This window comes from Phaethon aethereus, assembly GCF_964289735.1.
Source record: "Phaethon aethereus genome assembly, chromosome: 5".
NCBI classification, from domain to species: domain Eukaryota; kingdom Metazoa; phylum Chordata; class Aves; order Phaethontiformes; family Phaethontidae; genus Phaethon; species Phaethon aethereus.
The window spans coordinates 42,436,001-42,450,477 of NC_138579.1; the positions used below are offsets into that span (position 1 = coordinate 42,436,001).

At 41.9% G+C, this 14,477-nt stretch overlaps 1 protein-coding gene across 1 annotated transcript in view; it reads left to right on the top strand.

Annotated features, from left to right (window-relative positions):
* LOC309405268 (cytosolic phospholipase A2 epsilon-like) overlaps positions 1–14,477 on the top strand; it is a gene marked incomplete at both ends in the record, with an annotated part of 35,723 nt that overhangs the window by 14,884 nt on the left and 6,362 nt on the right. Inside the window, 13 exons of the mRNA XM_081999999.1 lie at positions 1,575–1,711; positions 5,059–5,190; positions 6,293–6,333; positions 6,796–6,838; positions 7,622–7,685; positions 8,256–8,416; positions 8,686–8,778; positions 9,283–9,320; positions 9,984–10,119; positions 11,610–11,746; positions 12,214–12,436; positions 12,822–12,936; positions 13,483–13,620. Coding sequence (XP_081856125.1) covers positions 1,575–1,711; positions 5,059–5,190; positions 6,293–6,333; positions 6,796–6,838; positions 7,622–7,685; positions 8,256–8,416; positions 8,686–8,778; positions 9,283–9,320; positions 9,984–10,119; positions 11,610–11,746; positions 12,214–12,436; positions 12,822–12,936; positions 13,483–13,620 — 1,458 coding nt within the window. The remainder of the gene's footprint in view (positions 1–1,574; positions 1,712–5,058; positions 5,191–6,292; positions 6,334–6,795; positions 6,839–7,621; positions 7,686–8,255; positions 8,417–8,685; positions 8,779–9,282; positions 9,321–9,983; positions 10,120–11,609; positions 11,747–12,213; positions 12,437–12,821; positions 12,937–13,482; positions 13,621–14,477) is intronic.

Genomic DNA, 14,477 nt, shown 5'->3' on the forward strand with positions numbered 1-14,477 from the left:
AGGATCATTATCACTGTTTTATTGATGAGGAAATGCAGATAGAGAAGCAAGATAAATTTAAATGTAAGCAATTGCCCAGAGTGACTTAGCAGCCTGGAGTAGAGCTGAGACTGGAGCCAACATATCGTGAGACTTTTTCCAGCAAGTTACCCACTTGGTCATGCTGCCTCTCAGCATGTACCTCACAGTACCAAAGTGCTTGTTATTACATCCAAATCTGACCTGTTACTGTGATTACAAAATAAGTTCTTAGAGCCGGAAATATTAGAGACAGCTGTAGTTGCCCAGCAGACAAAAGAAATGTCTGTTGTCTAAAAATCAGTGCAAACAGTGTACAAGACTGAAGGATAGCAGTTTGCTCCAAATGGTAGAGCTTGAAAGGGTGAATGACAGTGTAGAGAGAGCAAGTCCCACCACTCTTCATTGTATTTTCAGGGTCTCAGTTTATTACCACAGGTCCATGAGACATGAACTCTGTTACAGACTTAGTAGCAGATGCCCAACACTACTCCCTGCTAAAAAAAATAATCTTCTTAGCAGTATGAGAGAATCCTAACCACCAAATACTCTACATACATCAGGTTAGCTCATGAAAGGAAAGTTTGTTGCACAGACATACAAGTACTCAACCTGCCTCTCACCCAAAACCTCTGCCAGTTCCCAACAGACAACTTGTCAACACCCTGCGGCAGTGCCCAGCATAGCTGTGCTCACCTGGCTGGGAGGCTGTTTGCCCCAGCTTGGGGATGGAGGCACTTCCTGAGAGCCCACCCCAAAGCAGCCCCCATGTGTTATGAAGATTTGATGACATACTTGTAGGTAACTCTGCAACCTTTTGTTGCATTAACACCTTTCTCAGATATTAGAAGTTTCTTCCCTATCAAGGCTCAGAGCTTACATCAGTAAGATAGATAAAAGAAGTGCACTGCTGGTTTTGCATATTTGTTTGATGGGGAAGGGATGTGACTGCTTGTTTGGTGAGACAGTTGGCTCATTACATGGACCGGGCTACAGCTATGTGGAGGCAGCAGGCCAGAGGGGGAAGGTCCTTCATACCCAGACCCTCTTTTATTTCTTCTGTTCCCCTCTCAAGCAAAAAACAAAGTTAGCCCCTTCTCTAAATGCTCAAAGAGTTACATAAATATTTCACCCTTCAAAAAGGTCCTCTTAGAACCTTTTTCTTCTCCATCACAGAAATCTGTTGATTTGCAACAAAAAAGGCACATACCAATAATGGGTTTTGTTAAGTAAAACTAGCTCTGCGTATTTTTTTTCTTTCCAGTTACCTTTATTGCAGTAGCTTCTTTGAATCTCCATTAACGACCAGAGCTCCCACCTGCAGGAAGGAACAAACAGTAGTGAGTGCTGTTGAATAGTAGTAAGAGAAGAGTAATAGAAAAGAGATAGATATAAAAATAATAGAAAAGAAAAAAGAAAGAAAAGAAAAAAGAAAGAAAAAAAAGAAAGAAAAGCAATAGAAACAACATCTCCTTGCTGTCTATACCGTGCTATAAGGCTATGCTCTAAGATATTTATGCTAATTTTTTAGTTACAATATATCTTTTCAAATACAGTTAGTCAAACTGATTGCTATGTAAGCCTGTCCTTGCCAACTGCTTCCCCTGAGGCTGTCCGGACCAAAACCATCAAGAACTGCAAAGATCCAGTGTGGAACGAAACATTTTGCTTCAGGATCCAGAGCCAAGTAAAAGTAAGATGCAGAGTGCATTTGTTTTTGTTTTGGGGCAGAGATCTCATTGTGTGATTGGTATGCAGGGTACCATAAAAAGAAATGTGTGTGAGGGACTACAAGGATGTGGGCAAGGGGATGTGGAGTAGCACACAAGATAGCCAAGATATTTCACAACTATTCATATCCTATTCTATCAGTTTTCACTTTTTCTTCTTTTCTTTTTTTTTTTTTTTAAATCACTGTTTTTCAAGAGAAGGTGAGAATTTCAGAGTAAATTGAACAGCTTAAAAGACATGTATGAGCTAAGTAGTGGAAGCATCACAGTGCTGTACTTTTTTACTATTCATCTGGAACAACCTGCAATAAAAAAAAAATCACAATACATCATGTTAAAGTTTGCAAAAGAAGACCAGCTGAGCTCTTACCATGATGATAAATGTTAGAGCTTAAGAAGATTTGCAAGTCTCACTATCTACTCCCTCCAAAAGACAGCATTAACATCAAATCCCAGAAATCCATAAAGATCAGTGATAGGCCAAGTAAGCCAAGCTTACTTCATACCTGGGACAATCAAACTCTGCTTTATAACTTGCACTCTTCATTTCGTAGTGCTGGTGGCAGAGCAGGACAAGAGCACTTCTGCCAGGTGCCAAATCAGCAGGCCTGTCCCCCAGCTCTCTTGAGCATTGATAAACTCTGAAAGAGCATTCAGAGTAGCTGAAAATGTTGCTACACCACAGGGTCTCCAGTGAACAATCCCTCTTGCCTTTGTCTGCAGAAGTTGCCCATGACACAAGTTCTCAGGCTTCTTCCCACAGTTAGATGGTACCGCTTGCTCCTCTTTGGTATGGCTTTTGGCTTTATCGCATCTGCCCCTCTGTGGCCTATATCCAGTGCTTTCCCTGCAGACCTGAAAAAATTCCAGCTTCTTTCAAAATACCAGTGAAGCACACAATTGAAGTGAATACAATTTCGCTGAGCCCTGCGGGTTTATCAGGGAGGCAAAAGGCAAGGGACAAACACTGCAGCATGGGAACAAACACCCACTGATCTGCAACTCTTGCATGAGAACACCTGCTCCTTGCCATGGTTTGTGGCTGCCATGTCTTTCAAAACTGCCATACCACACGTAACAGCTGAAAGAAACATCTTGGCCACAGGAAGCTGCTTGAACTAGTCCTTCACGCAGTAGTCTTTGGGAAGACCTTACGTTTACTTCGCGGTAAGTTTGCAGCAGGAGACAAGACACGTGGCATTAGCACCAGTAACGTTCAGTGCGTGGCAACAGCAGCGGTGGTCGCCGTGGCTTCAGTATGGGCTGCACAAAATGTGTCCTGGGGATTTGGGACAACCAAAGCACTCTGGCATGTCTGTCACCGTTGCCTCGCTGCTGTCTGGGCTTATCAGACTAAGTTAAGGCTCTCACAAGTTTCTCTGCATACACTGCAACCGTTCTGCTCATTGCCCTCTGAGCAGAGCCAGACTCTGCCGGTCTGGTTCTTCCCTCCTCACCTGTCTTGCGTATTGTTGAGGTATTCATCTTGCTAAATCGTGGGAGCCAGAGCTCGGTAAAATCATATAATACACTGTCACTGTGGAAGAGAAAATTCCAACTTGTTTGGGTATGCCAGGCTGCTTCCCACCAGGAGCGGGCGTGTTTACCGCAAGGCGTGTGTTTTGGTGAACGTCGGGCAAAGCGCAGTCAGTGAAGGGCTGCCCGGGCTGGTGCCGTGGGCAGCGCGCCCCCAGCGGCGGGAGGACCGCGTGCCCGGGGCCGGCGGCGCGCAGCGCTGCCGAGGGCCGGCGCTGCTCGGCACCGGCTCCCAGCGGTGCTGCTCTCGCGTCCTCTGTCAGGAGCGGGCAGAAATGGTGAGCCGGTCCCCGGCTGCTTCCCACGCAGCGTCCCAGCGAGCCACCTGCCCCCGCCAGCCCGCACCCTGTGCGTGCCCCTCCTGGGGGGCTGGGAGTAACGGAGGGACTGCAAATCAATCGGTCACTAAGAAAATGTCAGCCATTTTAGACAAATAAGGACAGTCTGTTGCCGTATCACAGCTAGGAAAATTGATCTGCTCTTCGGTGTAAGCCTGCCTTCTACAAACTGCAAACTATTGCTTTTAAGCGTAACGCCTCCATCACCTTCCATAATCCTTTACAGGCTATTTATGGCTGGCTTGTAAACCAAGTTGCTGTGACTGCTGCTCTCTGCCTCTTGTTGGTGTGTTTCTCTTAGCGAGTATGATGGACGGTAACCCACCACTGACCCGGTCAGCCCCAAACGGAACTGTTCTTCTGTCTGAAGCACAGCGTGATACGTTTATGTACGGCCTCAAAGGGCGGCAGCCTTCCTGCCTTCTGACAGCGAACTGCAAACTCAAGTTCACTACAGCTTGCCATCCTCACTTGCTAGTTTCTTACAGAAATGATGGATTTCAAAATCGAATACCTGGATTCTGGATCATCTTTCTTTTAGTATATTTGTATATTCAATCACCTATCAGATTTAGTTACCAACCTTCCTACGACTCATTATGAACTTTTAAGGCAACAAAGCTCATGAGCTCACTCTTTTTTGTGCATGGGTTTGTGTGTGAGACCATGCACCATTTTCCCCACTGAGAAAACATCCGTTAATGTTAATTTCCTCAGCACTCTGGGAGGCACCTCTGAGCCAGCTGATGTGCAGCTACCAACCAGGCACAGCAGAGGCTGTTACCCTTCCTGCCCATCCAAACAGGCAGGTGACAGAAGAGGGAAAGGAGGAGATCTGTGCAGTGAGAGGAAGGAAGAGGAGATTGAGAGGTGTAGGATATGATCCGATGGAAATAGGCCCTTGTTCTGCTGCTTTCTGTGCATTTTGTCACCAGCTGAACAAAACCATATCAATTCCGTAGCAATTATTTCCATGTGATCTATTTAATAAGTTGCAGGATATAATTAGGCAACCATGCAGTAGTTACACGGCACTTACTTAATGTATTTTAATCACTGATTATATCCAAGGACTTTTTTTTTTTCACCAATAGAAATGAAGTCCTGACCACTGGATGGTTTCCTACAATTCAGGGAGAAGTGGTGACCTCAAATCAAATTAGAGGTCAAACTTGTTTTTCAATATGGGAGCCCAATATTCAATGATTCTATGAGCCTTTGTCATTTAAATTACCCTGCAGGGGAAAATCAGCAACAAACTGAACTACTTTAGGCTCAGAATACATTTCTTCAGCTCTGTGTGGATGAAAAGGTTGTGCATGCTCCCTCACTTCTCCCCATCCTTTCTGTTTTCCTTAACACGCTACGCACATGATCCTGTGCCTCCGTAAGGTCTCAAAATAGAGATGTTCCTAATCCTGTACCTCTGTTCACAGAACATTCTTGAGCTGAAGGTCTATGATGAAAATGCAATCACTAAAGATGACCTCCTCTTCACTGTCCTCTTTGATGTTGCCAAAATCCAGCTTGGAGAAACTGTTTGCTTGACTTTTCAGCTAAATCCAGAGGTGAGGAGTAAAATTGCCTTGGCCACAGGAAGGAAATACATTTTTCATATTACCTCCTAAAAAACATCTTGTAAAGCAGTTGTAAGTGGGAGGGTTTATTTCCTATTGATTTGCACCTCATGTATCCTGTAAAATACCTTCAAAACCTTGTTCAGCGAAGTGGACAAGGTTTACCTCCTTACCTTGGACATAATCATGAAGATTTTTACTTGCTCCTCAAACCTCTTAGCAGGGTTTTCTGACACCAGAGTTCCCTTTTTTTTGTGTTTCTCAAATAGGTTTTGCTGGAGATAAAAGACTTAATCACCGTTGCATAAAGTTTCTCTTTGTTCTCTTAGAACTTCTTTTCCTGGGACCGGCACTTGTGAGTTTGGCATATTCTGGCACAGATGTTGGAGTATTCACTTAAAAACTGATACCCTGCCCTGTAATTATTTTGTGTATACCTGGATATAACACAAAGATCCATGCTCAGGTGCTAAAACCCATTGATGGCCAATTACTGTAAATATCTTGTTATTTCGGTGTGCCTGAATGCGTACATAATGACTTCAACATGGGATGTGGATGTCCTATTTAGATACTTTTATAGATATGCAGTTTCATTGACTTTTCTTATACGTATTGATATTCAGCTCTACAGAAATATCAGCAGGCAGTCTATATTAACTTGTCTGGTGACTGCCCAATGTATTGTCCATGTTATACTAGTCCTTTCAATCAGAAGAATTGAGAATCCCCTCTGTTATCCAACAGTATCAGTCTTGCGATAATGTTACACAGAAAAAACAAGGATTTAGACAGTTTTAAGCCAAGAGGTGTTGCAGTCTTAGCACTGGGGATTGCTTATGTGACTATTTTACTCTGCCTCGCCACCAAATGGACAAGTGCAGTCAGCCGGAGGACTGATAATTAACGAAGGAGTGAGAATACTTTCCAAAATTACTCTAACTCCATTGCTTTCACTCATCTGAGCATACCCTCGAGCAGGAGGGAAATTTGATTTTAAGAGCTGTTTCAGGACCCAGAATAATCATTGACAACCATAGCTAGTGAGAAAGAAAATGAATTCAAATGATTATGATGAATTAATGTTTTACAGACACAAGAGATGCTGGAGGTTGAGTTTGCATCAGAGAGCATGTGAGTAAAACCCACACGGGACTGAAGAACTGTATTTTGCAAAAGCAAACAGTCAAACACACGCTAGGATTTAGTATAATATAGTTTAAAATGCTCAGCATCATAGCAATAGTTGGTGTTTATCATGTTAGTTGCATATTGGCTCAAACACTGTGTTCCTTGTCTACCAAGAATCATCTTGGATACTAATTTATCCCATAGTTTACTGGAAGAGGGAGAAGGATGATAAGAACCCCAGCCACTGTGCTTTATTGTTTACCAATTACTACTATTGTTTACCAATATCATTAAAAAAATACGGAAGTCACATTTCAGATGTCTCCCAAAATTAAAAATCGGTGACATATTTCAGACTGTGCTGGACAAGGCAACCTTGAAGGAAAGCATTATTCCTTGGTGTTCATTTAAGGGTGCAATTAGGGCATATTAGTTCTGATTGCATTTTTTTCCCCTCTCTTTCAGTCCAGTCCTTCCGGAAAGGCTTGTCACTAATGGTGTATTAGTGGTAATCTTCAACTATTTCTCTTCTATGTTCATTTTTGTGCTTGTGATGGGAATGGTGAATCTGGCAGGTGCCCCAACACCTCTCTGCAGGCAGGGCTGAAGGGGAAGGAGATGGGTAGTTGGACACTGGCAGCCATCCTGTTGTACTGCTCCCTGTGGGAGGATGTGTTAGGAAAGAGTGAACACAGCCTTTGGGGATAGCCAGAGACGTGTCCAACACCATAAGCGCATAGCAAGATTCTTGACAAAGCCTGCAGTGCTCTTTCATTGACCTACTGCCTCTGTGTCATTCCCTCTGGGGACTTCTCTTGGGACCCCCTCATGGCCCTCTGGGGACTTCTCTTGGGACCCTCTCATGGCCATCCTGTTTTCCCCACCTCTATGGGATGATATGGAAGTTGCTTGCTCAACTGCCCCTAACATTATTTAGAGGAGGTAGCACTTGGTTGTCCAGCTTCACCAAAGCAGGGCAGTGAGGGCAGCCCTGTGATTTGGCCGACCCTCAGGAGGCCTCAGCACATGCCCATTCCCTCCCCTATTATTTCCCCTCCCTTCCCAGCCCCATCCATGTGGATGGACCACAGCACCACAGTCATTTTTCTTTCACTCTAAACCTGTCACATCTTCAGAGCGACAACATCTTTCTCTTATCAGCCTAATTAACACAGGGTGGACAGTATTCCAGACCCCAGGGACCCAGGTGATCAGAGATGGGTAGCAGTGAGGTGACTCAGATATGGCATGTCTGTATACTTAATTCCCTCATTGTTCATCCCTGCTACAGTCTCGTGAGATTTCCTGCTTGGAAGTCCTGGTGGACAATAGACAGATGAAGAAAGAACCTTCAGGTTAGACTTTAAATGAGAAACAAAAAATCTTATTTTACAGTAAACTGTAAATTTCTCTCTTTTTTTTGTCATTTTCTTATCCGGTAATTTCCCTACTTTGTTCTTACAATTACAGCACAGGAATTGGGTGGTTAGAAGTATATACAGGATCATAGATCCAGCAATTATAGTATGTCTACACTAATTAACTATAAAATCTGGACTTTCAAATGAGAGTCAATGATTAGAGTAATAATGAATTTTATTAGTGCTGTAAAATATAAGTAAATATGTACTTCTGTCTCAATAATTTACATTTTGCCCTACTTGCCTGTATATCTGAGTTTTTAAAAGAGCTACTGCTGTTTTATAAGCACTTTGTTTTCTTTTTTTCCCCCTTTCTTTCTTTTTTTTTTTTTTTTTCTTCCTGTAATGTTTCCTGTTTGGATAAACAGAGGCTGGGAGCTTTTAAGCATTGTTGAATGTTTCATATATTAAAATTACAACTTCTGAATGATGATTTAATCTCCTATTTCTGAGATCATAGTCATTAACTTCTCTGTATGCTTTTCATCTTTTGGTTTTTTTCAGAAGAAGACTTCTTGTTTTCAGTGAAGGGATCCTATGAAGAGAGCCAGACCCTGTCGCTGGGCTCTCCCCGGCAACCTGTGAAGCCCCTGCACTTCCATTACATCAAGTATAGCCTGTCAGAGCTGCATGTGGCTCTAGCAGAGAAGCCTCATATCTGCTCGGTGTGTGATTGTTAGCTTGAGTAAGCACAGTAAAGTCATGGTTTTCCATAACTGACTGAGGCAAATGGAAAGAATTTGTATTTTGAATTAAAAAACATCTTTTGTGATCTTCTAGTCTGGAAGAGCACTGTGCCCCCTATGACACCTAAAAACTAGGTGCCAACTTGGAAACTGCTGGATGGTGACCCCATTTGAAAAAATAAGTTGGTGGCGGTGCTTTTTGTGGTGTATACATTAAATATTTTTCTACATTATAACTTATTTTTCAGTGTACCTCAGGTGAAGAGAAAAAAGACTGCCATGCATCCCTCACTATTCCTCTGGATTCACTTCCCTTCAAGGAGAAAGTAGCAGTAGCAAAGGTGATTGATACCAACTTTTTAGAATAAATATGAAGCTATGGACCAAAGATCAATGGGCATGAGTTAACTAGATCAGGGATTTAGATATATAACTGCTAGTGCCCTTACGTTCCTACCAGAGAGGTTTATGGACCTGTACATTTTCGTATGAACCAGGAAGAACCACAAACCACAGCCAAACATTTGAGTGAGGCATTTCTGTGATTAGCTGGGGATTAATGCAGGTCAGAGCAAATGCAAATGATGAGGCAAGATGGGGTACATTGGCAGAGCTGGTGCTGGTTTTCACTGTATAACTGTTCCTTGTACCTTTAGTATAAAACAATTTAAAGAAAATGAAGTGTATTTGGAGAAGTTTTAAACTTTGAATGGATTTTCAGATTGTTATGGTTTTGTGGCTCCAACATGGCTCTTAGAAAAAAGGAAGGGTTACAAAGATGACTGAAAGGAAAAGAAAGGACATAAAATCATCTCCAGTGCTTATATTGTGTTTTTTTTCCCTAGGATGAAACAATCAATTTACATGTAAAGTCAAATGATTGGTAAGAAATTCTGTCTTTGGGTTTTGTGGTTGTGAAAAAAAAGATGCTGCTCAGCTCTTTTGCCTTCTTACCTTTTTCTGTAACTTGGGGAGAAAGTATTTAGTCAATGTTTATATTTACCCCTATTTACCCTCTGTTAGTTACCCATGTCCAGAAGGTAAATGTTGTTAGCTGTGCTGGGTGAAATTTCCTGTTATGCTACTATGCAGGAGTTCAGTTTGGATGGGGAGAATAATCTTTCCTGGCTGCAAAATCCATGGAGCCATGAGTTTAGAAAAATATGTGTTTATACCTCACTTTCCTTAATTGTAAAGAATCTAAAGTATTTGTATTTATAAAACCTGCAGGTCTTCAGGCAACAAATCCTAAATATTCCACTGTTTATAGTATCTGTAAATGGATTGCAGTATTTATGTTAGACACCCCTTGGAAATCAGTGTAGCAATAAACAACATTTCTGGTTTTTTTCTGTAAGATTTTACAACTTTATAACTTTCTCAGCCTTTTCTCTACGTTGTCTATACTGTCTGTGATGTGCTTTTGTGGGGCTGCAATAGGAGGTTTTCTAAGCCTAACAGTAGAGTTTACGACTTGTAAGCATGGGTCCAGACCTTAATTGTAAATGATCGTGCACATCCTATTTAACCCTGGACTTTGTTTGAGGTCAAGAAACTTAGATGTTCGCTTGGAGTTTGATCTGTGTATGGAAGAGAAAAATTTCCTACAGAAACGGAGGAAGTTTGTGGCTTCTGCTCTGAAAAAAGCACTTCACTTAGAGCGAGACCTACAAGACCACGAGGTATGGGGAGCATCATAGGGACTGGACTGTGTTGTGTAACAGGAATGTATTATGCTTGTAACTGTTTGCATATTGTTCCTTAACCAGTCCTGATGTATTCAGTGCCCCATGTAAAGCATCAAGAAATGTTTAGATGAAACAATGTGAGAGCATGGGTAGTATCAAACCCACTTGCTACATGTTTGCTCAGAAAACAGAATGTCATAAATCAGCAATTTTTTCCTGCCTGATTTCTTTTTCATCTGTGAATTATAGACGTGGATAGTCCTACTCTCTTAGTTGAGCATTCAGTCACCAAGGCCCCATAATGATTCTTATATTACCAGATTTTGGAGGGAGAAAACCTAACAATGAAAGTGATGCATAACACTGACTGATGAGGATGTTTCTTATCACAGACTCTCTCCTCCGGTGCTCATCATCTCAGCTGTATTGTCACTCTCACAGCACTAAGACATTCAACATTTTTCTCTCATCTGTCTGAATTAGGGTTTGTATTTGTTCACGTCCATGCTGGTATAGGGATGGTTGGTGCTTTAAGGAGGGAATAAGGTCTGCGATCAGGCACTTCAGAAATGTACAAGTTTTCATTTTGAGAGTTTTTTTTTTTTACCTATGCTTTTCTCTTTGTCCAGGACAGCTGGACCAAAAGCATATTAAGCATTATATGACAGAATGGCTTTGGATGCTATAAATTATGTCCCTGATCACAAACGGATCATATCAGCATGTTATTTCTCATTAGCACACTAGTTTCAGTAAAAAAAAGCAGTTTCTTAAGTATAAGAATTTTTTAGGGGAAGTACTTCTAACTACTAATTTCAGATTTTACAACAAGAGAATGCTTCCTTGTAGTCAAGTGAACCCAAATCAGAATACTTTGCTTTGGCCTGAAATGCGTGATTTGAATCAGGTTGATGCAATTGCCTGGAAATGTGTATGGGAAATGTCATGTGGGTCCTCTTCTCTCAGTGGGTTTCTTGGAGAATTTGTCTTCCTGTAACACAATTTAGATTTCCATGCAATTAGGCTTTGTGGTTCATCACTGCAATAATATACTGTAGGCACTTTATAGGACATGTAATCTAGTCATTATACTTGACTTAGAGGAGAGGATGAGCTCTGCCGGTTCTCAAATCAGAGCTCTTATGAGATGATGTTTCACTAAGGAAAATGCAGTTTAATATTGAAATGCCTTGAAACAACAAGTTTTGAGCTGTTTTGGTAAACCAGCATGTAACAATTTAGAATCAAAATTGATTGGTTTTGATTAAAAAAGTAAAAATTAGCAAATGGTCAGGCTTTTTTTTTTTTTTTCAATTTTTTTCTGTGCTAAATACCAGGTTTCCATCTTTTTCTCTTCTGCTTGGGGAAATGGTGAAGTCTTGGAATTTCTTGTGGGATATAAATGCTGTAATTTTCTCAGCTGTAATCACATGTGCTGGTAGACTAAGTTGTTGCTTACCATTGCTGTGTTGCTGTTTAAACAGGTACCAGTTGTAGCAGTCATGACAACAGGAGGTGGCACACGGGCACTGACATCTCTGTTAGGCAACCTGCTGGGTCTTCAGAAGCTGGATCTCTTAGATGCTATTTCATACATCACTGGGTCATCTGGTTCAACATGGTAAGGAGATCCTGAACAAAGACATCATTCATCACCTCTTCAGTTTGCTGTGTGAGAGATTTATTCTCTTCATTTTGGTAAAGGAAGGTGTACTACTTCAGACTCCAGCTTTTTTATTGTTGCACTGGGAACACGTTGCCTGAGGCAGTGTATGGCCTAGGCACTGCTTACAAAGGAGCATTTTCCTTCACTATTTGTTTCATCTGTAAGATCTTTCCTAGTGAGTGAACCTGGTGCAAATCACAGCCTTGGGCATAAGCTTACATAGCACAGAGGGGCTTTTTGAAAGTCCTCAGGTTTCACTAGTGATTTGGAGTGGGTCCTCTAAATCAAAACGTCTTTTCTCTTCAGTAACAAACTGAGCCCAAATTATGTTTTTAATGAACCTCAGCTAGTTCTTTAAATCCAAGTCTAAAAAGTGAAAGCATCTTGAGCATATGACAACCTCCTTCCTTTCTTTTCCCCAGGACCTTGTCACATTTGTACCAGAGCGCTGACTGGTCACGCAAGGATCTGTCCAGACCGATTGGTGAAGTCCGCAGACATATGACCAAGTGCAAGCTAAGCTGCTTTTCCCTGGAGAGCTTGAAGTACTATGACAAGGAGCTAAAACTGCGGAAGCAAGAGGGATACCAGATCTCTAGCATTGATTTTTGGGGGCTTCTGCTGGAAAAAGCATTAAGTGATGGGGTAGCATGTCTGTTTTCCCTAACAGCTACTGAATACTGTTGTATGGAAATGAAGCTCCAGGGACAGATGCTAGCCTGAGAGTGTGCCAGCATTGTCCAGTACATGATTTCTGCTGGCTAACAGAGGGGATATATGTCCCACATATCTCTCAACACATAATTAGCAGCCCAAGGGGTATTTTGTAGAGCAGAAAACTTATGTCTCCTTCTACCAGTATGAGTATCTGGGCACCTAACAGCAGAGTCCTACCCTTGCTTTCTTTTGCTCTATTCCTCCCTTTAAGAACTTAAATAATCCACGTAAAGTGGATGCATTTACTGGGAAGAACGAGAGACCATTGTACCGCAAAGTGTTTGCTCTTTCTCTGTTTCTGGTCAATTCACAGAAAAACAACCACAAACTCTCAGATGAGCGACAGGCATTGAATCAGGGTCAGAATCCCCTACCTATCTACATGATCCTCAACATCAAAGAAGACTACAGCCTTTCAGAGTTCAAAGGTGATGGCAAAACTGGGCTGTATCTGGACTCGGTGTTCAAATGATCTGCATTGTCAGTTACTACATGTCCTGCAACCTCTTGCAATGCTGAACCTTAGCATTCATAAACAGTTCCTTTTCCTCCTTAACTTCCCTTCCTCTTCCATTTCTAGACTTTGTGCCTAGGCTCTGGGAAGAACCCATCTTCTATGGGGCAGGAGAAATCTGGGGGAGGTGCTTAAGGACAGCCAAGGTACTCACAAGTCAAAGCCTCACCTCACCTCCACATGTGGGGTAACTTAGGCTGACCCTTTTTGGTATAAACTTCACTTATGTCCTGTCTGGAGAGGCTTGCTGGGAAGTTCTGAATGAACAAGTTTGGAAAACGTTACTGAGTGAGCGGCTGAAACTAGCCGAATGGTAACTCCTTACCCTGAGGAAGGCCAGTCTCTGATCACTCTGCTGATAGGGTTTGTCCTGCAGCTGCTTCCTTGTCATTTCAGAGCCCTTGCTGCAGGGAGGTAGGGGTAGGACTGAGGTTTAAAAGTTCAGTTTGTGCCTCTGCAGAATGGGTGGAGTTCACGCCATACGAGGTGGGCTTCCTGAAGTACGGCGCCTTCATTCGTGCAGAGGATTTTGGCAGCGAGTTCTTCATGGGTCGCCTGATGAAGAAGCTCCCCGAGTCCCGCATCTGTTTCATGAAAGGTGATGTGCTCCATTGTGAAAATTTGAACTGCATAAAAATGTACTTTATTTTTAACATAATGCAGACCCCACATATTGCAACCAGTGCCCTGCAACATGCAGGACTGAGGCAAAGTGTACAACATATTGCTCTCAACTCTGGCTGAATCCCTTAGACACTGGAGATGAGCTAAAAAAATTTAGAGGAAATTTCAAATGACACTATTCATGGTTGCTTTTGTCTCGAATGGTGACTCTCATGCCTGAAGTTTCAGGGCTGCTTAAAAAGTTTAGCTTTGTTTTGAACTGATCAGCAGCAGAGTTCACATTGAACACATTTGTATTTTGAAACTGGAATCTTAAAACCAAATTTGTCTATGAATGGCACAATTTTATAACAAAAAGCAATGTTGTTACAGAGTTTGTTATAAAACATGGCAATTTTGAGTAGCTTTCTGAACTGTTACTGATATTTGTGCAAGTTTAATAGTATTTTAAATCCTTTGTAATTTTGCTAGCATGATTAAGTCAGTGAGATTTACCATGCTTATTTCAGGAAAGTGGGTAACTCCCAGTAATATATGAAAGACAGCTTTGCAGTTTTTATGCAATTATTATTTTAATTTTTCTTGGTGCTAGAATGTTCTGCCAGACCCCTTTATATGCTTGTTCTCTGAGTGAAGTTGTCTCCAGAAGAATTCATCTGCTCTTAAACCCTGAGCAACAGTTGTGTTACATGTAAATAAGCATGACACGCAACAGGACACCAAGCATACCAGTAAGAAAGGGTTTACTTATGAACTGAAAAATCCGTAAAAACAGCAACACCATGTGGTATTCCTTATTTGGTGTGCAGAGAAGTTGTGCACCTTGATGTA